Source organism: Ambystoma mexicanum, chromosome 6p (assembly GCF_040938575.1).
Source record: "Ambystoma mexicanum isolate Mex_15411 chromosome 6p, UKY_AmexF1_1, whole genome shotgun sequence".
Classification (NCBI taxonomy): Eukaryota; Metazoa; Chordata; class Amphibia; order Caudata; family Ambystomatidae; genus Ambystoma; species Ambystoma mexicanum.
In genome coordinates, this window is record NC_090935.1 from 154,054,293 (window position 1) to 154,077,904 (window position 23,612).

Sequence of the window (23,612 nt, forward strand, 5' to 3'; positions counted from 1 at the left end):
TTAAGGGCCTGCGATATTGGGTGCATTTGACAGATGTACGTAAAGCTTACAGCGCTGCGGAGAGTGAGGTGCAGGATGAGGCACAGGCAACAGCGGACGATGAAGTTGTGCGGAATGAATGATTGGAATTTCGTGTGCTTCATGAGATGAATAGTGAACACAATTAGCGCGCAACAAATGTCCTGGACTAAAACATGTACACATGTATATGTAAATTTTCTTTTTACAATTTTTGAAAGTTTTGCGTGGGGTTCTTTTTTTCCCTTCCTGTACTATTTAAGATGTTTTTTATTATTGTTGTTTTTAGAAATGTCATGTTTTTTTGTATTATTTATATATATATATAGTAAGTTACAAATAATATTGACTGAAAGCTACCTTGTCTGTCAACAAACCCCCTTCCTCACCCAACCCTATATTTTATCACCGAAACGTTACAATGTGGAAATGCTTACATGTTTGTATTTAATGAACTTTTGTGTCTCAAACAGGATTTATCATGGCATCGAATGGGCAGCCTGCAACTAATAGATATGTTAGATTTAGAGAAATGTTAGTGGCTAGATTAACATATTCATTTGAATGTGGTTTATCAATGTGTGCTATCGTGTTTTTCATCTCAATGTTTTGTCTGGTGTTACACTGGATTATAGCGTTCATCTCTACCGAGATGAACGAGGGGGGAGGGGGGAACAACACCACCCTTGCTCCTGGAACGAAAACAATTCCGACTGTAGGTATCAAAGAAGGTGATTTCTTGATCTGGGATGGAGCACACTTTGTGTGGGGATACTATACTACACCACCCACTGCTGTCCTCTCACAATGGAGAACCAAAAATGTAGATAATGACACAATGTCCCAACCTGGAACATACAACAACCACACGATCCCTCCCGCCCCAATTTCAAACAACGATCTCTTGTTTATTAATGAGGATGGAAAAGTGATTATGATGGCAGACCACACGCCCCTATATGAAGAATTAGAAAAGGGGGGTGGGAGGGAGGAAGGGGGGCCTGGTTCTTCACCTCCTATAACGAGAAGGTACAGAAGAAGGGAGAAAAGTAGGCGGAGAAGAGAGACTGGTGGAAAAGGGTATGATGAGTATTATGGGCTAGGGTTAGACAAAATGGAAGACCCACGACACCCTCACCAAGCAAATAAATGGTATGCAGATATGAGCACAACAGCTAAACAAACAACCAATGAGAGCTGTTATGTCTGCTCACTTATCCCCCATGCATCAGGCACACCTAAAGTATTGTTGCCACGAGAATTGCCCATTGTGGATGCCCAATGTCTCCTTCATCTCACGCTGTGTAGAATAAAGAACACTTTCCAAGCACACGATGTCTCTTTCAGAATGGTACAGAACAACAAAACGTGCTATTCGCAAGCGTCTGGAGTGATCTGCCTTAAAGAACCTTTCTTTGCAATACAAGGGACACTGTTTTCCGAAAACAAATGGAAAGACGAAGAAGTGCTGTGCAAGGCAGAAGCGCTGAAAGGTGTCCAACCGGACAAGTTGCGGTGGATGGAAAGAACGTGCTTGCCAATATGGAAAGAACACATCCCTAAACTAACATGGGTAACAGCGATGGAGAAACCCTTCAAGCTACAAAGTGAAATACAAAACGAACTATGTTTCAAGGGAGAAGGAAAAATGGCAATGGGAACGAACACGAACTGTAACAAAACTCTCACCATCCCGGATATGAAAAAAGGGACAGCAGCATTAATGGACACCTACTGGGTATGCGGAAACCAGGCGTACCTGCACCTTCCCCAATCATGGAGTGGTAGCTGCTCAATGGCCACCTTGCACTCGACACTAATGGTGATTCCAGAAAGCCATATTGACAGAAGTAACATGATGAAAGGAGGCTTGAACCAGAATGCAGCTTCTCCAACTACACAAGCGCACCTTTATGTCCTGTCCTCCGGGGGGAAGGAAGAAGAGCTCTCAAGAAACAAGCGAGCCTCGAACTACATATCACAAGCATCATCTGATTTATTGGCACAGATCCCAGACAAGTATCGCCTGTTCAGCTCCGTGGAAACATTCTTTGCTTCACTAGTGTCCAGTGTCCAAGCAAGAGCAAATGCAAAATGGCTCCAGATCACACGGTGGGAACTGATCCAGTTGGCCAATGACACTGAAGAAGGGTTCAACATAATAAAGGTGGAACTACGAGCTCTGCGACTAATGACCATGCAGAACAGGTATGTTCTAGACCTGTTGACAGCTATCGATGGAGGTGTTTGCCGAAAAATAGGAAGTGCGTGCTGCACGTTCGTACCTTCTGAAGACGCAGAAAATGGGTCCCTGTCCCACGTTATTGAAGCAGTACATAACCTGGGCGAGAAGATGAAAATGGAAGGTGGAGCTGAGGATAGCTCGTGGTTCGACAATATCTTCTCTTGGGTTCCCTCATGGCTTGGAGTGACAATGAAGTTCCTGATACCAATAGTGGTGATCATCCTTGTGATGTTCTGCCTGTGCCAGGTGGGCCTCCGATGTTGTGCTAATGCAGTCCCTAACGGTGCAATGATGATGGTGACAATGGGCAACTCCGGTGGTACAATTAAAGCAACACAAGAAGTACACGTGCAGACAGGAACAGACAACACCCCCAGGTACCAGTTAGTGCCTATGTGCCGTGACAAGTACATAGTAGATAAGCTATGGCACACCACGATTAAAGAACCACGAGACGTAGAACTGGAATGGTATGAGGAGGTCTGGGTAGATCTGGAAGAGACCGGCGACTGTATATATTTGACATGTACACCAGACGAGTATGCTAGGAGAGGTGAGAGCTTAAGGGGAGTGTGCAGAGCATGGATGCCTATAAAAGGAACTCCTGCATGGGATGGTGCAGTGTTAGAAGAACAAGAATGTAGAAGATTAGAAGAGCTAAAGAAATTCGTTACTTTAAGTAACGAAAGGGGGGAAATGTAGGGGAGGAATGGCCACGAGGCCCTCCTCACCTACAGCTCCCTCCCCAGGTGAGGACCATGGCTCGGTGGGAGCACCCTCATGCCACCCGGGCCCAGGTGGAGGGGGGTTCACCCGCCGACGACATTGCCCACACGCACCCTGTCTTTGCATTTACCGAAACTTAAGTTAGGCCTAGACGCCATCGTGCACAGCAAACATGGTGTGAGTTCAGCACACTGTAACGAGGCCCCCACCTTTGGAGGGCCTTTCATGCATCTCTGCCGCCTCAGCAGCCCTGGCAGATCCGCTGCGAGCGCGTTCCCATGAGAAAGTCGGAGATGAGCTAAACCCGAGATGCCAACACGGCAACATTATATTAGTAACAATGTGATATTGCACCCCGTATGACCCAGACCGCAAGGCCGGGGCAACGGGGAAAAAAGCTGAAGCATCACTATCTGAAGAAGGTAGAAAATAGTTCAAGTATTGGTGTTAATGAACTACCTCTGTTTAAAATGTGAACGAACCATAAAAATGTAACGTTATATGATATCCCTCCAGGTCTGGACTAATGCTGCTATAACCACGGAGAAAGATGTTGACCAAACGTGTAACCTCTATTTGTAAAAGTGTTTTTCAATAGTATGTAGAAACTTGAACTCATATATGTTTTGAATCACCCAAAGCGGCGGGCATCAATCTCTGTAGGCCATAACCTAGATATCCCTCGTATAACGTCTAATGTACATACAATACGCACACAATGTAGTGAACATAATGTTAGGTAATGAAAAGGTACTGGAACCGACTGTATTAAAGAAATGTGTAACGAAAATGAAATATATATATATATATATGTGTGTCTGAATAACGTTAAAATGAGGCAGAACAGTATAAAACTTCTGCATTCACTGATCAGCAACGCACGAGGAAAATACCTTTGTGAGTATATGCAAGGTCATTCCCTCTCCCACCCCACCAAGCCTGCCAGATAAAAAAGCTAAGACTTGTGCTGCGCTCCCTCACCTCCCCCAACCAAGCTGGCGTTACTTCAGAGAGTCAGAGGCCCCGGCGCCGCAACCAAGGCCACAGCCCGCCACCTGTGTTATTTACAGCACGGTAATAAACCCACGGATGAACCCACTGATCTACCAGCACCCTCTCATAAATCCCCACGAACCCCCCCAAGAATCCTGACCCCGTGTAAGGACGACCCCCATCATTGGGACAAGACACAGAGACCCATCTATATAATAACTTCTAACGCAGCAGACAGACATGTATCACTCGGCCCAGGTCCCAGAGCCCCGTCCCGTGACCTAAAATACCGGTCAATAAGACTCAGGTAAATCTCACCCCAACCAACAACCACCAGACCTCTCACGAGGTGCATTCCTCATGTGTTGCGTTTATTTTATAAGATAAGCTACGGAACAATTTATTAGTGAACGTAAATGTCATTTTCTGAATAACTGCAGTGTGCATGGCCTAGGGCAACTAAGACAGGAAAGGTATTCATCATTGTCACAGGCTGCCCCAGCGCACCAACACCGCACGGATGACCTCAAGCCGGCCTGCCAGGCCCAACCCAACCCACGAGGCTGACCAGTGACGTCGTCTTGCCAAGACCAACCATGCTGCAGCAACACCTATAGTTAGTCGACGATACCCAATCCCAATTAACTTGTGCCCCCTATAGTGTTTAGGTGTTGATGACGTTTTCTGTATTAGAAATACGCCTGTCTTTGCTATTGTCAGACAGAGCGCTCTCGTAGGTTGCAGAGTTCTTTGCATGCCTTATCCTTGGATAAACTCCCACTTACGCTCACCCGCACTCTGTCTTGGTCTTATTCCCACTACGGGAGAGTCCCTTATTGTCTCTCATTGCGGGGAGGATCGTGCTGAATTGGGGGCGCTTCCTTTCACACCTCAAAGAGGAGCTCGGGCAAAAACACCAAGCAGGAGTGGGCAGACTGGAAACTCCTCCACTGTACAAGGTTAAGCAAAAGAGGGCATGGTCAAGGCCACCCGACACATCATTGCCCTTGGAATCCCCACGGTCCCAACTAGGACACGCAGTGCTGGGGATGATTTATGAAGATATCCAAGGGTTGCAAATTCCTCTGCTTTTCGAGGTATCATTGCAAGTCGGGAAAATAACTCCCAAAATCAATACTCCTATTCAGCATTCATAACACAAACACACAGCTTCCCCTAGCTGTCAATCTGGAGAAACAATTAACACTGCTCCAAAAAATGGCAAACAGATTTTCAGCTTACTTCAGTTTGGAAAATCTTTCAAGTGTTGAGGATTAGAAATTTCATACGCTTGCTTGCACTACAGTGCCATCTTGTGGAGGAAAGTATGCTTTTTTATGAAAATAAAGACAGCGTAAACAGAAAGCAGTATAAGATGAAATGGAACGTGAGGGCTAGAATTACATGCGTAAAAAGGCACAATATGTACCTTCTCTGCAGAGAGAGTCTCTCTCTCTCCCCCTCTCCCTAGCACCCCACTCTAAAGGACATACCAGAATTCTGATAAAACGTTTCCTGTAAACCTCTCAAAGGTGCGCACATGGGGAGGACTGGAAGCTGCTGGTGGGCACGGTTCCTCCAGATGTGCGGCCAGGAATCCTCCGTCTTTGCAGGGGGGAGGTTGCGATCACATCAGGGGCACCAATAATGTAGGGTAACCCCTCAACAGCCAGGCATAGGATAAATGAACCGCTAGGGGAAAAGGCTTGTGCACCCTTTTCCGAGAAGAACAAGAACTTTATTTTGAATTAAACAAAAAAAGAAAACCTGCAACAATGGTATTATAGGCCCACTGCCACAGAGAGCTCTCTCTTCGTCAAGATGGAGTCCACGTTATAAGCACAACCGTCACTCATGACACATTTGATGTACAGTATTAATCCCCCACCCTCATTGGCTGCTGCCTATATACATGCTAATGATCACATATGATCCTGGTGCCGATTGGTGGTGTCGTCTTCTTTGCCATCTTCTCCCCACCTGGGTGACGAGTTCTTCACCTCAAAACACTGCAAGGTAATTGGTTAATCTAAAAAAGGTAACATCCTATCTTCACTCATAACCACGTGATGTGTACCTGGTTGCCGGCATGAACTCAGCAGATAACTTTAAGGTCAGTCCGGGGGGCGTGGCTAACCGCCATGTAGGAAAGCCGTGTTTCCAGCAGCTCTGTATGATACGCCTAGTGATCCGCCGCTAACTTTAGCCCTTAAGCATCCAAACGACTGAAATTCACCTCAACCGACAATGATTGCCTGGGGCACCCGAAGCTTAAATTTGGAGTAGCTTCGTCCGCCCGCTCGGCCACCACGACGTGGACAAGGAAAACACTACATCCAGAAAATGGCGGCCGCCGCGAGACCCGTCTCCTCATTGTAGGCTGAACAGCGACGACGAGGGACAGCCGAGACCTGAAGCGCCCTGCCACAGCTGAGAAAGCCGGGTGCTATGTGATCCGGGTGGAAGAAAGCAACCCGCACGGACGAAGGCTGTGTCCTGCGCCCTGGTGTCCCGAGTCGGCAAAGGTGGGAGGGCCGGGGACGACCGCGGACAGAAGGCGGCGGGCGAGGTACTGACCCCGCGTATTACAAGCCGGGAGCGAAGTGAAAGAGGCCCGACGCTGACCCGGCTCACCTTGACAGTGCAGCGCAGCTCCCCCTGTGGGGGCTGCGGCCCTGGGCGGGAATTCCAGCAAGCCCCCCCCAGTGAGACCGAGAGCCAAGGAGACAGAAGGCGCCACCAAAACCTCTGCGCCCATCACCCCACCGACGGACAATTGAGCGGCGCTGCCCTCGTGGAGCACAAGCCAAACAGACGCGCACACTCTCTGGCCGAGGGCCGTGCAGGCACTGGGCTGCGTGCCGCAGCCCTGTGAGACCGCGGCAGACTGCAGCGACTGCCGAAGCCGGCCTCGACCAGACCATCAAGCGCCGGGGCTTCCCAGACCCCCGATTGAGAACGTGGAGGAGCGGGCGGGCCAGCCAGAAATCAGGCGGTAAGGAGCCGGGGGCAGGGGGTCTCCATCATTCCAATGTGTTGACACAGCGCTCTGACCCCCAGTACCCACCCAGGCCGGACTCGCCCGCGCCCGGTGGCGGCGCACTGCGCCAGGTGGAGAGCCACACTCACTCCAGCGCTACGAGGCTCGGGGCACCTGCTGGGGCCTCCACAGTCGGCACCCAGAACCAAAAGCAACCCACCGAGTCAACCCGGAGGGCCTACACCGCTCCTGAGGCCTGCGACCAGGGTGGGAGCGACCAGCAGGGTAGGGTCCAGCAACCATAACAGCCCCTACGCATCACACAAGAGGCGACACCCCCCTCAGTGCCCTGCCAAATGGACCCATTTCAACCGAATTTCCCCCTCGCACCCTGAGCTTAACGGGGCGCAGGGACACTCTGCAACTTGGATACAAGCATACAGCTCAATAAGTCGGCCACAACTTCTGAGCGGCGCTAAAAAACACGCCTGCAGAAAGTCCTCCCTGCAGGACCTTGGCGCCGCGGCGGCCCTCCGCCCTGGATTAACCCAACCTGCCCTGGATGGCCCCAGGGGTGTGTGGACAACGCATCCAGACCACATCGGACCGCGATCTACTCAACACTGCACCCACAAGAGACACACCACCCCTATCAACACAAGGGGACTTCAAGGGCCACGGTGGATTGCCACCACTGTAGCGATGTCAGCCAAAAACGCTAGAAGCACGCACAGGCAGACCACCATGGAAACCTTTACCGCCACGAGCGCTCTTGGGAGGGATGCCACCCACGCTAGCGGAGACGTCCGCAGCGAGGCACTTAATGCAGAAGCACCCGAACCAGCTAACTCACAACTTCTGGAGGCCATCAAGATGCTCCAGAAAACCATGGAACACAAGATAGATGCTGTAGCCATAGACCTGAATCTGCTGCGGCAGGATGTGCGTGCCATCGCCAATAGGACAGACACCCTAGAGACCCAAATCAGAGAACACTCTGAGTCAAAAGCGAAGCTCACAAAAGAAGTGGATGTCCTAGCACAGAAGGTAAAGAACCTTGAGGATAGAGCCGAGGAGGCCGAAGGAAGGGCCCGCAGAAGTAATATAAGAATCCTTGGCCTGCCTGAGGGAATCGAAGGCAATGACCCCACGAACTACGTCGAAGACCTACTCATACAAGAAATTGGCGCGGGGAAGCTATCACAAGGTTTTACTATTGAAAGAGCCCACCGATCCCTGGCCAGATGACCGCCCCCGGAAATCCACCCAGGCCCATCATAGCAAAAGTATTGAATTACAATGACAGAGAAGCAATCCTAACCTTCTCTAGGCTGGGCGGCTCCATACAAAGAGACTCCGCTAAGATCGCCATTTATCCCGACTACACCCTGCAGGTCCAAAGAAGCAGGGCCATGTTTAACCACACTAAAGCCGGACTAAAAAACGCAGGGTTGCGATACATGCTTCTATACCCGGCCAGATTAAAGGTTCTACACAATAACAAAGCACATCTATTCGAAACTCCTGCTGAAGTGACCGAGTGGATGGACAGAGCGCAGATCCCCGATTGGGAACCAAAACAGCGCAAGCCAAAACCGCCCGAGCCATAGGGGCTCGCTTACACCACCCCCAGGCAGCCTTTACCAATCAGTCAAAACTACTGGACAATATGCGGTAACCCAGATGCAACCGGAGCCACGCCAACTACGGAATACCTTACATTTGTACATCAGGAGTGAAGCCACACCAGCCCTAGGACTATCTTTTTTTTGGGTAATTACCCGCCCGTAGGGCACCAAGGGACTTAGCCCCATGGAGCAGAAATGGGAATGTCAGAACGGGGGATACCCCGCTAGACGTGTTATGTTACGAGTTCAGTTCAAGGTTAGTGTTTATGGGAATGAAGAATATCAAGACCAATGTATACACCGCAAACCACTAATAGATCCGACCAGACTCACTCGCCACACGGCTGACTACCGGATCAGGAGCCTGGCGCCGCTTTGCAGCCCACCTAGGAACTTTTACCCACACCACACTCATGGCTAATGTGATCAAGGTAATGACATGGAATGTTAGAGGGTTGAACAGTTATGTCAAGCAACACCGAGTCCACACCTTCCTTAAACGCCACAAGATCGGCATTGCCCTATTATAAGAGACCCACTTGAACGCACGAAAATTAGCAGCGATGGCCAGGGTGTGGACAGGGACCTTGATAGGCACCACATACTCTAGCTATGCCAGAGGGGTGCTCGTATGGATAGCCCCTACCATTCCCATTAAAGTGATACACACTGACATTGATGACGAGGGTAGAATGGTCCAGATACGATGCACTATAGAGGGTAAGGAACTACGCCTGGTCAACACGTACGCCCCCAACCATGATGCTACAGTCTTTTTTTGATCATTGTACACCCGACTGAGCCCACGCCGGAATGGTACGTTCATATGGGGAGGAGATCACAATTGTACTCTAGATCCATGCGTGGATATATCAGACAGCAAACACTCCCAGCCCTCCCCGCCCACGAAAATATTAAAGGCCCTTACCCAACAATATGCCCTATGCAACCTCTGGAGAGCACAACACCCTGAGAGTAGAGTATACTCCTTCTATTCACCACCACATGCAGTGCATACCAGAATAGATAGCATGCTAGTAAGCGACGACCACTTGAACGCGTTCGAAGACACTCAATACTTGGCTAGAGTGCTGTCGGACCACTCCCCCCTAATAACCACATGGTCCTTAACTGCACCCAGACCTCCTATACCCACATGGAGGCTCCGGAGTGAAGCCCTACTAGACAAGGCGTTTTGTGAACAAATAAGACAATGCACATCTGCCTACTGGCAGATAAATATTGACAGTGTCCAGCATATCAGCACTGCGTGGGAGGTGTACAAAGTAGTGATCAGAGGGGATATGATAGCTGCCGCAGGAGGCGCCCAAAAATCCATCACTGCCCAGCTGACGAGGGCGGAAGACGAGCTACAACACTTGGAGGCTGCAGCCTCATCGGATCCCACCCATATAAGTATAACTATCGAACTAAAGCGGGCCTGCCTGCAGCACTGGGAGGCGCTTGGGAAGCTTAGTTATGCTAAACACATTGAAAGAAGCCATGCCCAAGGTGACAAACCCGGGAAGTTGCTGGCGTGGCTGTATAAACGTGAAGCCCCTAGACAACCCATCTGCCACATCCGAGATGCGGAAGGCCTAGATATATACTCACAGGTGGACATTAACTGCACTTTTGCAGAATACTACCAGGGTCTCTATACTGACTCCTCACCGCCCACCGACATGGCAATAGAGGACGTGTTAGATATCATAAGGCTACCATACCTCGAGGACCAAATGGCAGAGTCCCTGGAAGGCCCCGTCACCCCCGAGGAAGTGGCGACTCATCAGATTGCTGCCCTCCGGGAAAGCACCGGGACCAGACGGACTCCCAGGAGAGTTTTATAAGACCTACGAAGATACACTGGCCCCCGCTATTGTCCCAGGTGTTCAATGAGGCGTAGGAGGTAGGCCACCTCCCAGACACCATGCGAGAAGCAACTATCATACCGTTGCTGAAGCCTAATAAGGACGCCACAGACTGTGGATCATACAGGCCCCTGTCCCTATTAAACGCAGATAGCAAGATTCTGGCGGCTATATTGGCCACGAGGTTGCGCAGGGCCATCCCGATCCTAATACACCAAGACCAAACAGGGTACGTACCAGGCAGAACTATTACTGAAAACTTACGCAAACTCCACCATGTCATCTACAGCACCGAAGGTAGACACAAGAAATGTGCAGTGGCGTCCCTAGACGCCTCCAAAGCGTTTGACTCGGTCTGCTGGAGGTGGCTTCTGGCTACCTTATCCAAAATGGGAATAGGGCCTAGCTTTATCAAATGGGTTACACTCATTTACATCAACCCAACAGCTAGAGTGCGTACCAACATTTTTCGGATAAATGGAGGCTATCCCGAGGCACTAGACAGGGCTTCCCCTTATCCCCCATGCTGTACATTATCGCCATTGAACCTGTCGCAGCATACCTGAGACAGGAATATGAAGACGTAGGCATCGAGATAGATGGGGTATCCCATTTGCTTTCTATGTATGCAGATGACATGCTCCTTTATCTGAAGAACCCTGAACATACACTGCCATACATCTTAGAGACTTTAGAGTCTCCTGCTTGTTCCCCCTGGCAACCCTGAGTGGGCTAGAAGCCAACGAGCTCCCCAAACTAGAATTGAAATGGGAACCCACCTCCTTCAAAAACCTGGGCATCATGATCCATAGGGACCCCAAGACGGAGCACCTCATTAACACAGTCAGGCAAAGGAAGGCCTAGCGAAATCTATGAACTTTTGGGGCAAGCTGCCACTTTCGGTGGCTGGCAGAGTGGGACTGCTCAAGATGGTAGCATTACCCAGGCTGCTTTACCATTTTACCAACGTGCCATACAACATTCCACATCAATTTTTCAATGGCTTAAATAAGCTCTGCAGGAAATTCCTGTGGCAAGAAGGAAGGCACAGAGTAGCCCTGGACACGATGCAAAGACCCTATGATAGGGGTGGCCTGAAGGTCCCCAACTTCGAACTTTACTATTTGGCTGGGCAGCTGAAACATGTGATACAGTGGATGGCGTTACCACAGACACCCGCCTGCTGCAACCAAGTATCGCCCAATTGCTGCTAAGGGACCTGCTGTGGACCGAATTACGCCATAAACGGCGATACCCATACTTAGTCCAACTCAGAACTCAGATTTGGAATAGAGCCAGCAAAGCCTTGGACCTCAAAGACCCCTACTCCCCACAGATCCCGATAGCCGCAATCATGGCAAACAGACCGGGGAGTCGGAAAATAATAAGAGACACATGGGAGCTATGCGGCGTTGCCACCCTTGGGGATCTAGTGGATGTTCAAGGCATCTTGACCTTTGCTGAACCACAGGAAATCTCAGGAATACACACAGGTCAATTCCTACTACATAATGCGATAGTAAAAAGAGTTGCTGCCCGCCGGCCATCTATGGAAAACCTGGATACCGGACACGAAACGATTGAGTGCCTACTAGCAGCGGCGGAAGGGGGCCATGAGACCTCCAGGGTTTACGAAACACTGCTAGACGGCACTACTCAGCACAGCCTCAAGTGCAGGGCAAAGTGGGAAACAGAACTTGGACAGCAATTTGAAGACGCTGAATGGGAAACCATTGCTAGATACCACAAAAAAGTATCCAGAAACGCCAGTTTTCAGCTTATACAGTTCTACATTACGAACAGAGCATACCTCACCCCAGCAATTATTTCTAGATTCAACAGAGCCAACGTCACGGGATGCCCTAAGTGTGGCGAACCCAGCGCAGACATGACCCATATGTTCTGGGGGTGCCCTGCAATACAAACCTTCTGGACACAAATCAAAACCAAAGTAGCTGAGGCTGACGTCACCCTGGAGGTGCATACGCCCACAGCATGCATTCTGGGAAGATACCCCAAGAATCAGAAAAATAAGCCACTGAACAGGCTGAAAGATCTAATCTACTTACTCGCAAAACGATGCATCGCCATGTGTTGGAAACGCCCTCAAGCCCCGTGCTTAGCCACATGGTGGGAAGACCTCCGGAGATGGACACAGGCTGAAACGGGGGCCTGGGAGAGCACTCAAAACCAACAGAGACTGGACACCTCTGATGACCTACTCCAATGGGTGGAACTCACGGTGACGCAATTCACCCCCAAGATGCTGGACTCCTCGAGTGACAACACGAACACTTCAGAATGACACAATATAAGGACCTTGCGTTGCAGCTTGTAACGGTCTTGATAGTTGGATGGGGGGGGGGGAGGTATTGACAGAAGGGGGGGCGTTCTTAAAGGTGTTGCATGAGGCCAGTTCTCGGCCCTGCTGGTTGCAAACGTAAAAATTAATAAACAAATATTAAAAAAAGAAAAAAAAAAACTTCAAGGTCAGTCCGGTCCTTGCAAACAAGGCAGCTCTCTTCTCATCCCAGACACGTATGCGCGCCCCCACCGTGCCTCCCCCGTCGTAATCTTATAGCTTGGCATCACCCTTTGCTCTCACTGGTGCAAATCACTGGACTTGTTGTGCTCAGCTCCCCCCGTATCAGTTGCCCCTCCCAGGACATAGCCGTGGTGTCCCACAAATCATCCAATTCATGAAGGATTTAAGAGCACTATTCCTGTGCATCTGGTAGTTCACATAGAATGGCCATTCTTCTGGGATGGGGGGTGGTCACTAGTGCCCTAAATCTTTTTTCCCCGTTTTGGCAGCTCAAGACCTCTGCCCCGGCTCCCTGGAATCTGGCCTTCGGACTGGCCGCAGCCAGTCTGTCATTCGACTACTGACATTCCTGCCTAATTATTCAAAGGACTAACTTGATACAATGTGTGTGCACGTGCGCGTTCCTTACTGTGCTAGGGAATTGGAATGTAATAACCAAGCAACAGATGAGGCCTCATTGTTCTGTGCCCCCAACACGGCCTGCAAGGATTCTGGCTTATTCTTGAATGCACCCTAGTTCCAGTTGCGTGTGTTGCACACATGCAATGTATTCTAAGTGACACTATCGCAAAGCAATGGTTAGTTTTTCCTTGTATGAGTGCCTAAAATACATGTTCCCGTCAACTACTTCCACTCATAGGTCCCCCTCTACACAGCCCTCTAGGCACTCTCCGCAGTTCAATATATTTTCCACAATCTGAATAGTTTGGGAGGGGCAGGGATATGAATATGCATCCCAACAGTAGTTTTCAGAATATGATCTGCTAAACTACCAGTTAACGCAAAATGCTTAGATCTTGAGAAAGCCAGTTGGGTGATACACAAATGTCACATATTATATCCTGTTTGCATTGCATTCTCAATCTTTTTTTGCTTGGTATTGTATGTGTAATTCCTAATATGTAAATTAACTTAAACCCCACCTAAGTCCATGTTTATGACATTTTCATAGCCTAGTTTCAATATTTCTTTCTTTCAGGATGGACACAAGGACTGGATATTCTCCATCGCTTGGGTCAGCGACACTATGGCTGTTTCTGGTAAATCCTGCCTGTTATTTTTCCTTAAGTTTTTTCCTACTCATATTACCTCTATGATATCAATCTCTGACAATCTTTGTGCTCTTAATATCCATTGATTCTCCTTAAGAAAACCACATGCATACAAATGCATATGCATTGTTCGCTTACATGAGTGACTAGTTACTGGTTTTGAGAATAGAGCTTTTACTTGGTAACAAAGTAACTTGTAGGTAATGTACATATTTTCTGTAAAGTTACACTAGTTGTGCACAGATGTTCAGATGGGGCATGGCCAGCAGAAATAAGATCATGCTCTTTGTTTAGACATGTTTTAGTTCAAAAAGTGTAAATCATTTCTGCAGTGAAGTAGGAACTTAATACAAGTATATGCGTCAAGTGCTTGGTATGATATAACAATGTTTTTAAATGCAACAAAACCCCAAAGGGGAGTGGTTACCCAAATGAAATGGCAAAAATAGATAGATAATTGAGCGATGAGGCGACAGCCAACCTAAAAAGGAGGAATTGTGATTAGTGCTAGGGGTAGACTTGATGGTTAATAATACAAATTAGATATCTTGGTTTGATTTATAGTGAAGTATAAAATATTCATAAAGGGACAAATGAAAGCATAAACCAGTTGTATTTGGTGCTGTAGGAAAGCAGGGAATGAGTGATGAAAGCAGTTTTCAAGTACTGTTCAGTGGGTCTTGGATATTGAAGGTTAAGATGAAGTGGTATTTGGCTAATAAATGTTTTGGTTACCGAGGTCCGAGCCACCTCTGAGCTCCCCACATCCCCTTTTCTTTGATGAACCACTTTGTGCCTGCAATCTTAGGCACATAATCTGTTCCTGCGTGTCTGCTAGAGTTTCAGGGTCAGAGGACGTCCCCCCTCACCATATGACTATATTCATGTGCTGCACATGCTGTGGGAGAGCATGCTCCCAGTTATTGTTTTGGGGGTCCCCTCTAGTTACATCAAAGGACAGGAATTGAGGCTGGATTTCCTCACCTATGTAGTATTCCGACACCACAGGGAAGTTTGCTACTCAAAATGTGTTGGAGCTTGACCAGAACTTTCCAGCTTTGACTTACAAGCCCCAACTGGCGCAAAGGACTCTAAATGATGGAGGCATGTCGCAAGAAACAGGGTAGAGGGGGCAGCGTTAGGGGACCTAACGACCATGGGCAGGGAAGGGAGGGTAATAAAACACATTGTTTCCATGATGCATGTCAAATCTGATCAAATATTGTATTACGGATGCTGTGCGCAGGCTTCAACTCACATGATTGTTTTCAAAATAGTTTTCTTTCTTTGCATAATTTTCTTTGCATAGATTTCCCTGCAAAATCCGTACACTGACTCTCTCTTTTTAATGAAGTTGATTAGTTTACTTGACTACTAGCAAAGAATTGCACACATCAAGTACCTACATTATAAATACGAGTCAGTTTTTTTCAATATATTACATTTAGATGCATTTACTTGCCACTTTAGTGCTACAGTTAGTGAATTGCCTTTAACTATGTCGAAGGGTAAAGTGTTGTGTAAACTCATTATATATGTATGCCTGTATAGGTGTGTTTTGTAGTATGTGGTATACTTGTTTTACTTGCATGTGTTGTAGGGCCTAATATATTGTTGCATTTCTGTAAGCTGCTCCATCTTAGCTATCTGTGTTAAGTGTACTTGCACTCCAGCCCCTGATTGCCCAAAGTCTACCCTATTGCTCTGCCTATGTTACCTATGAGAGTTTTCTAGAACAAGTAGCTAGAACATTCTTTACCGGCAAGGTTTGCCTGTCCATACGCTCACAAAGATCTAGCTCAGAAAATACCTCCCAAAAAAGCAATAATGTCATTGGCAGCAGATAACTTTGTTGCGTCCTTGAGAGAAAACGGTCCTAAATTGTTAAATGTAAGCATTTTATATTGTGTGGAGCAGGTGCAAAATGTATAGTGTTTGTCAATTATAATCACTGACCATCGCAATGTTTGCTGTTCTTTCTTTGTGATTGTGGTAGTTGTGTAAAGATAAGGCACTATGAAAATGGGGGACAATATATTTTTTTTGTCTAGGTTCAAGAGATGGTTCGATGGGTCTGTGGGAAGTCACAGAAGATGTGCTGAGTAAAAGCGACTCCAGATGCAGCATTTCCAGAGTTCCAGTGTATGCCCACATTTCACACACAGCCCTGAAGGATATTCCTAAGGAGAACACTAATCCTGATAACTGCAAGGTCCGAGCGCTGGCGTTCAATGACCAGAACAAGGTCAGTATTATGGCCTCTGACTGGTCCATTTGCAAAGAGTCAGAGGGGCACTTACGTCAATAAATAGAACAAATGCGCTCTTCTAAGAAATACAGGCAAATGCAGGGTAAGAACACCCTTTAATTCTATTGATTGTAAACCATTCTTTGAAAACAAGATTCCCCCATTACATTTGTGCGTGGCTTAGTGACTATTGGGGTGAAGCCGGGCCTAGTATCTAAAGAAAGAGAGAAGACCAAGTAGTATAGCTAAGAGTAGGCCTACAATGTAATGATGTGTCGGACGATCCAAGAAAGGTAAAGGTTGTAGAAGAGCTGGACATTTGGAACAAGGGAGTGTGTGTGCTGTAAGGTTGTTGTATTTGACAGAGGAAGTCTGAATCTGTGATGTTTTTAATGTGGTGAGCGCAGAGTTTGTATTCATGCACGAATTGAGGTATATTTAAGCGGTAACACCGAGCAAAGCAAGGGTGTTTAACGAGGGTGCCTTGGCTGATCACACCTGATCCAGCAGGCCAGAGGGGGTCTTAACGCAGTTAGCACCCAGGGTTGCCAATCCGGTGACCCGGGGTGCTGAGAACATTGTATGTTCATTGAATGAAAATACTTCAGTAAGATGGCTGCCATGGATCTGGAAGTCGAGGCTGTATACAGAGGTCCTCTTTCATTGCCATGGTGGCCACAACAGACCCAAAAGCGGAAGCAGTAGCAGTAGCAGCTGCAGCTGCAATCAGGTAAGTGGGAAGGGGTAGGGGAGGAAAAGGGAAGGGTGGTGGGGGGGAGATAGCAGGCGTGGGAAGCAACCATCTGGCAGCTTGGAACGTGGGCTGACATCGGGAGATTCAACCCACGTTCCTAGCCTCCTGATTGGCTGCCTCCCGCATGCCGGTTGGTAATGTTCAATATGTGCTGTTGCTTGGTATGTTTGTGCTGACCAAAGTTCCAAGTATTATGGGGCAATGTTGCTATAGATGTTTATTATGTTTTGTATATGCATCTATTGAGAACCAGATAATATGTATACAAGGGTTCTTTTCGTAACTTTAGTAACTTTCGTTAGGTTAGGTAAATATTGAAGTATCTGTACATTTTACTTTGCTGAACGTAATTTGTGCTGACTGCTAAGCTAAATTATTGTTTAACTGCTGCAAAGGAAAGCGAGCAGATTCTTAGCAACGCTGCTCTCTGCACGTGTTTTGTGACTTTTGACTGCAAGAACTACACTCCCCAGCAGGATTGTAGTCCTCCAATCACATTTCACTTCAAACCTGGCACGAACGCGCCGGCGCGCACGGGCCGGCACAGTCTGCTTCAGTCTGTGCAAGGAGGTGCTGTGAGGTCCCCAGAGGCAAGTGAGGCAGGGCCTAGGTCATCCATACACAAATCATTGTGTTCTTGTTTGACCTTGCACTCCTTAGCAACTCTTACTTTTGCCCTCGACACCTCTCTAGGTACTTACTTGCACTCACAGGGCGGGTCTTAAAAAGAGAAATTGGGTGAAACTCCCGTAATGTCTAGAAGCATGCCAGATAGCGTTGCTTTTCAGCAACCCCCCACCCCCACACCCCATCCCAACAAGACGCTACAGGGAGTACAGAGCCCTCCTTAAAACAACCTTTTAAAAAGGCAAGGCAGAGTACAGACCGTACAATAGACAATACCAGCTTGAAAATAGGTCTCTTAAATACGCGCTCTTTAAGTAGTCCTGCCCAAAATGTCCACAACCTTATTAAAGAGAGGGACCTGGATTTAATCTGCCTAACAGAAACCTGGCTGAAGGAGCCCATTGGGCCTGTTGTTTCAACCGCCGTCCCAGAGGGATGCATTATATACAACAAAAATAGAGATGATGGACAGGGCGGGGGAGTGGCAGTCATAGCAAAAGAAGCCCTGCATCTATTCAAAGCCAGTTTTGAATGTATAGGCTGTGAGTCAATTCAATTAAAATTGACCCATACACCCAATAATTGTCTGAACATTATTGTGATTTATAGACCCCCAGCACTAACCTCAGATTTTCTAAATGAGATTGCCAGTCAAATCAGCAAGCTAACCTCAGCAAACTCCGCCGCCATATTAGGTGATATGAACAGGTGGAGGGGGGACCCGGCCGATAAAGAGGCATTGGCATTAAAAAAAGTCCCTGAATAACACGGGCTTTTACGTTAACAATGACCCTACTACACCCCAAGGGAACCATCTGGACTGGGTGTGCACTAACAATGTACAATCAGAACACGTCTCCACTGAGCCATGTATGTGGTCCGATCACAGTTTGTTCACCTTTGAAATAACATTCGAACCCCCCCCCCCCCACAGACAAGAAAACCCACATATAGTAATCCGAAGTAGAAATTTCAAGAATCTAAGGCCAGTATTTCTGACACTGTGCCTACAGCAAATCCTGGAATCATTTGCAGAAATTGATAGCTGTGAGACCATGCTAGATAAATACGCCTCTGGTCTGTAAAAATTAGTGGACAAGCATGCTCCACTAAAAAATAAGTCAGTTAGGAAAAATAACAACCATTGCAAATGGTACAATGATGAAATTAACACACTGAAACAAGAGAAACGTGCCAAAGAAAGAGCATGGTTTCGGAACCAATCACAAGAGAATAGAAATGACTGGAAACGCAAGGATTTAGAGTACAGAAAGGCAGTTAAAGAAGCCAAACTTAATTATTATAGCAGGGAAATAGTCAGCTGCTAACTCAACGAGTAAACTTTTTGAAATTCTCAAGTCAATCGAAAAACCAAAGGCACTCTCATTACCACATAACCCTTCTAAAGAAGATTGCGAGAGAGTACAAGAAGCCTTTGCTGCTAAAATTTTAAAAGCCAGAACTAATATAATACAGGCAAGGGAGTCCACCAGTGTAGGAACTTGTACCACAGAAGAGCCCAGACCAGGAAATAGAGATAGCTTCCAGTTCAAAGCCATAACAGAGGATGATTTCTGCCAGGTATTGTCTAAAATGAAACCAACATCCTGTGCAGAGAACATTCTGCCCACAAAAATTATCCTGGATAATAAAGAGCTCTTTGCACCAACCCTCACCAAAATAATCAAGGCATCATTTTCCAAAGGGAAAATACCTAACACCATTAAAAAAGTAACTATAACTCCTCTGGTCAAAAAGCCTGGCTTAGATCCGAAAGACCCCAGCAACTTACGCCCAATAACAAACTCCAATTTTGTACTGAAGATTCTGGACAAAATTGCCACGAATCAGCTACAACAACACGTGGAAAGGCTGGAGATGTTGCACACACAGCAATCGGGCTTTAGAACAGCCCATAGTACAGAGTCCGCTATGCTTGACCTACAATCCCACATGCTAGAGCTGATAGAACAGGGCAAGTCAGGGATGCGTATGCTGCTGGATCTTAGTGCAGCGTTCGATCTAGTGCACCATCAACTACTACAAGAGGCTCTAGATAAAACCATAGGCTGCTCTCCTACAGCACTGGCTTGGATAGCATCCTTCCTAAGTGATAGGAAGACACGTATCCATTGGGGAGATACATTCTCAGAAGCAGCTCTCGTCCTATTTGGAGTACCGCAGGTAGCCAGCCTGTCTCCTCTGCTTTTCAACATTTACATGCGTAGCCTATGTGAACTATTGGAAAGCATCTGTGTGTTTTTCACTAACTACGCCGATGATACTCAGCTGGTTTTTGAAATGACGGGAGACTACACTATAGATAGTGCGAAAATAGAGGAAGTCTATAAAATCATTGACATCTGAATGCAGAAGCACTGGATGTGTCTCAACAATAGCCAGACTGAGCTCATGATCTTTGGATCTCAGTATGCAAGATCTAAACTACGAGATCAATATAGGGATTTCATGATAAAAGAAGCCAAAATCCCAGTCCTACCCCAAGTCAAACCACTAGGGATGTTGGTAGAAGCATCAGTGGGGGCCGAAGCACAGGTAAGTTATCTACATAAAAACAACACATACTACTTGCGCTTGTTGAGAGCCATCAGACCTTACATAAGAGAAACAAACGCTGCAAACATCGCAAGAGCGATCATCTTATCCCGTCTGGATTACGGCAATGCGCTACTGGTGGGTGCCACCAAGAAAGAGTTGCAGCGATGCCAGGTCATGCAAAATGAGGCCGTTCCCATTGTTAAGAAAATTAAATATGGAAAACACATCGGCTGCAAGGAAAGATCTTCATTGGCTCAGAATTGAAGAGAGAGTCTATTTCAAGGCCATGACGATCGTCCACAGATGCCTACATGGCAAGGCGCCAAGATACTTTAAAGAGAAATTCTCACTCTACATACCTAGGAGAAACCTGAGATCAGCCGACATAGGCCTCCTGGTTATCCCTAGGGTGAAACGAGCAGCAGGTGTTGGCAGAGCTTTTCCGTTCAGAGCAGCTAACGTTTGGAATAGCCTCCCAGAGAATCTAAGACTCGAAGACTGATGCCTGTGGGCTGTCGGCGCGTTATAAACGCATAGAAATAGAAATGGAGTCGGTCTGCACAGGCCATGTTGACGTACCTGCTTGTGTAACCTCAGGCTCACCAGGCTTGTTGTGGCACTTTCTCAGTATACTTACAAATGCATATTATTGTTTAGACTCCTGTTGCTTGGAGGTTTAACCTCTGCATAGCGCAATTTGTTAGGATGGATTTAAGTGGGGTTGCAAAAACAAGAAGGAAAACTGTTGCATTGTGAAAAATATGCATTTCAAATACTGTAGATAAAATGGTCTGACCTTTTATGAATGCAGTAATATGTGTTTGTTCTTTTTAGTCAACAGCAAAGCAATTGTCAATTTATTGGATCATAGTCACTCCATTTGTCCAGAATACTTGGAGAGCATTGTTTTGGGCTGATGGCTCTGAGCAACATCACACTACTATATTCTTAGATGCATATAAATGTGTTGTCTGTTCTGGTTGAACTGCACAAGATGGATTTCGACAGCAGCTTGCCATTCATGATATTTGTTGCTGAGTTGGGATTTTCTTAAATGTGGTGTACGTTAAGGGTTCAAAATGAGAGCTTAGTAGGAATGTCAAAGTAGGCGCTTCGTAGGAATAACAAGCTTACTGTGAATGTCAAACTGGGAGGTTATTGAGAATGTCGGGGTTACTGGGATGACACTTCACTTGACATGCCAGAAATCCTATCCTAGTATGTAAAGTCATATCAAATGCACGTCATAAGTCAAGTCATGATCCGCCATGCCATTAACATGATAGTTAATATTATGCCATAATGCTGGGGTGGGGAAGTCCCATCCCTAACAGACAAGATATGCCTGGAAATCCCACGCCTACAAATGTTAGAACCACGGTAAATGACAAAGGCCTGTTTTAGTAATAATGCTGATAAAATGGGGACAGCAGTGAACACAAATTGTATCTACACTCTGTTCTTCTCATGCTTGTCAACAGTTTAAAAGTAAAAAATACATCACAACTGACGTCACATCACACTCTTGATTACAAAAACCTATGGGGTGGAGGGATTGATTAGGGGAATCATTTATATATAATATATGTGTTGGTTCTATCATTGGCTGTTACTTTATCTACAGGCTACACCCCGGGCCACCTCTAAACAGATTACAGGTAACATACATCATCAAAACATTTGAGAGCAGGGATTTGTTGGCATTAGCTTCACCAACCTTGGCAATTTGGCAAGGCGTCAGCACAAGAGGAACAATAATGGACAGGGGGAGCAACATCAAGGTGCTACTTTTTTCAATAAGGAAACCATTTTTTTTAAAAATAGATTTTAGATTTGTACAACAAATATGCATTTCCAATACATACGGATTTCAGTAACATTCTTTATTACCATAACAGCATACCCTCTGACATCATCTTGCAATCTTATATAATGAGCTAATAACCCCACACTGATAGTTTAATCTCAAATCCCATGTAAAAAGAAAAAAAACAGAATATAATACATTGACACACCCAAACAGGACGGAACACAAAAAACAAAAAGAAACTCCCCATAGATTATTCACTCATATAGGCTATTGAAAGGACTCCATAATGAAAGATATATATGTCCTCACGACCCTTAGTTACTAAAGATACTTTCTCATATTTTGATATTTGCATTTCTTTTTTTTTTAACCAACTTTATTTTCAATTTTACTGGAACAAAAACCGGTCATTACTTACAACTTGTACTATGAAACTTTACTACCCTCATTATACCCCTGTGCACCGTGTTGGAAGCCTTCGCATTGTCTCCAGTGATTGTCCTGTTGAACTTTCCCTGATCTTATTTTCTTTATCACCCCCCTCCACCCTCACCCGCCCTACCCACCCTCCCTTGCTGGTCTCTTTACCAAAAGACCTTGCATCATAACCAGTTCAGTTCCTTGAGCCACCACCAGCTGTAGTCCCTCTGTCTTTTTATCTGATATGAATGTTTCTGAGCATTCTTGGTCTGAAATAGTGAGCCTCTCTTTCTTCGACATAGTCCTGGAGGGGTTCCCATATTGGCAGGAATTTCAGGTACCTTCCAGATTTCGTGGCGCAGATATTTTCCATTGCCATGACTCCCCACACTTTCACCCACCACCACGGTGCGGTAGGGCCCTCCACCGTTGGCCCACTGTCATTCTTGCTGCTGTCAATAGGTGGGTTATGTGGGCAGCTCTATTACCTGAAGCCGCATATTTCCCTTCCGCTACTACATCTAGCAGGATTACTTTTGGTGACCATGGTAGGTCCGAGCCCGTTATGTCTCTAATGTGGCCCAAGATTTCTTTCCAATACACCATCCTCTTCCAGCACGACCACCACGTATGGAACATGTCTCCTCTTTCCCCACATTGTCGCCAACATTTCAGGGGATATGTGGGGATCATTTTATGTAATCTATTTGGGGGCATATACCAGCGGTAACAGAGTTTGTATGCCGATTCTTTGATTGCTGTAGATTTGGATAGCTTATGCGCCCTCAACCATATTTGACTCTATTCTTCCTGCGTGATCTCCTCCCCTATATCCCGCTCCCAATCCTTCATATTGGAGGGTATCATCTGTTTGCACCCTGTCCAGGAGTTTATATAGTCTGGTTATCCCTTTCGTGGGTGTTCCCTCCCGTATTGTCAATTCAGGGCCCAGTGGAGGCCTTAAACCGGCCTTCTTTACTGCTGGATGAGAGATCCAGTGGTACAGTTGTATGTATTTATATCTGTGGTTTTTGCCAATGCCAAATCTCTTTTTGCCGTCTTCAAATGATAGTGGGGCTCCTTACTGATACATATCTTGTAATGACAATGTGTCAGCATCCTTCCACCCCACCCAA

At 46.7% G+C, this 23,612-nt stretch overlaps 1 protein-coding gene across 1 annotated transcript in view; it reads left to right on the forward strand.

Moving 5' to 3' along the window:
• Nucleotides 1-23,612, forward strand: part of DCAF12 (DDB1 and CUL4 associated factor 12) — a 402,526-nt gene that overhangs the window by 136,599 nt on the left and 242,315 nt on the right. Inside the window, exons 4-5 of the mRNA XM_069626849.1 lie at nucleotides 13,986-14,046; nucleotides 16,110-16,303. Of these exons, the coding sequence (XP_069482950.1) occupies nucleotides 13,986-14,046; nucleotides 16,110-16,303 (255 nt within the window). The remainder of the gene's footprint in view (nucleotides 1-13,985; nucleotides 14,047-16,109; nucleotides 16,304-23,612) is intronic.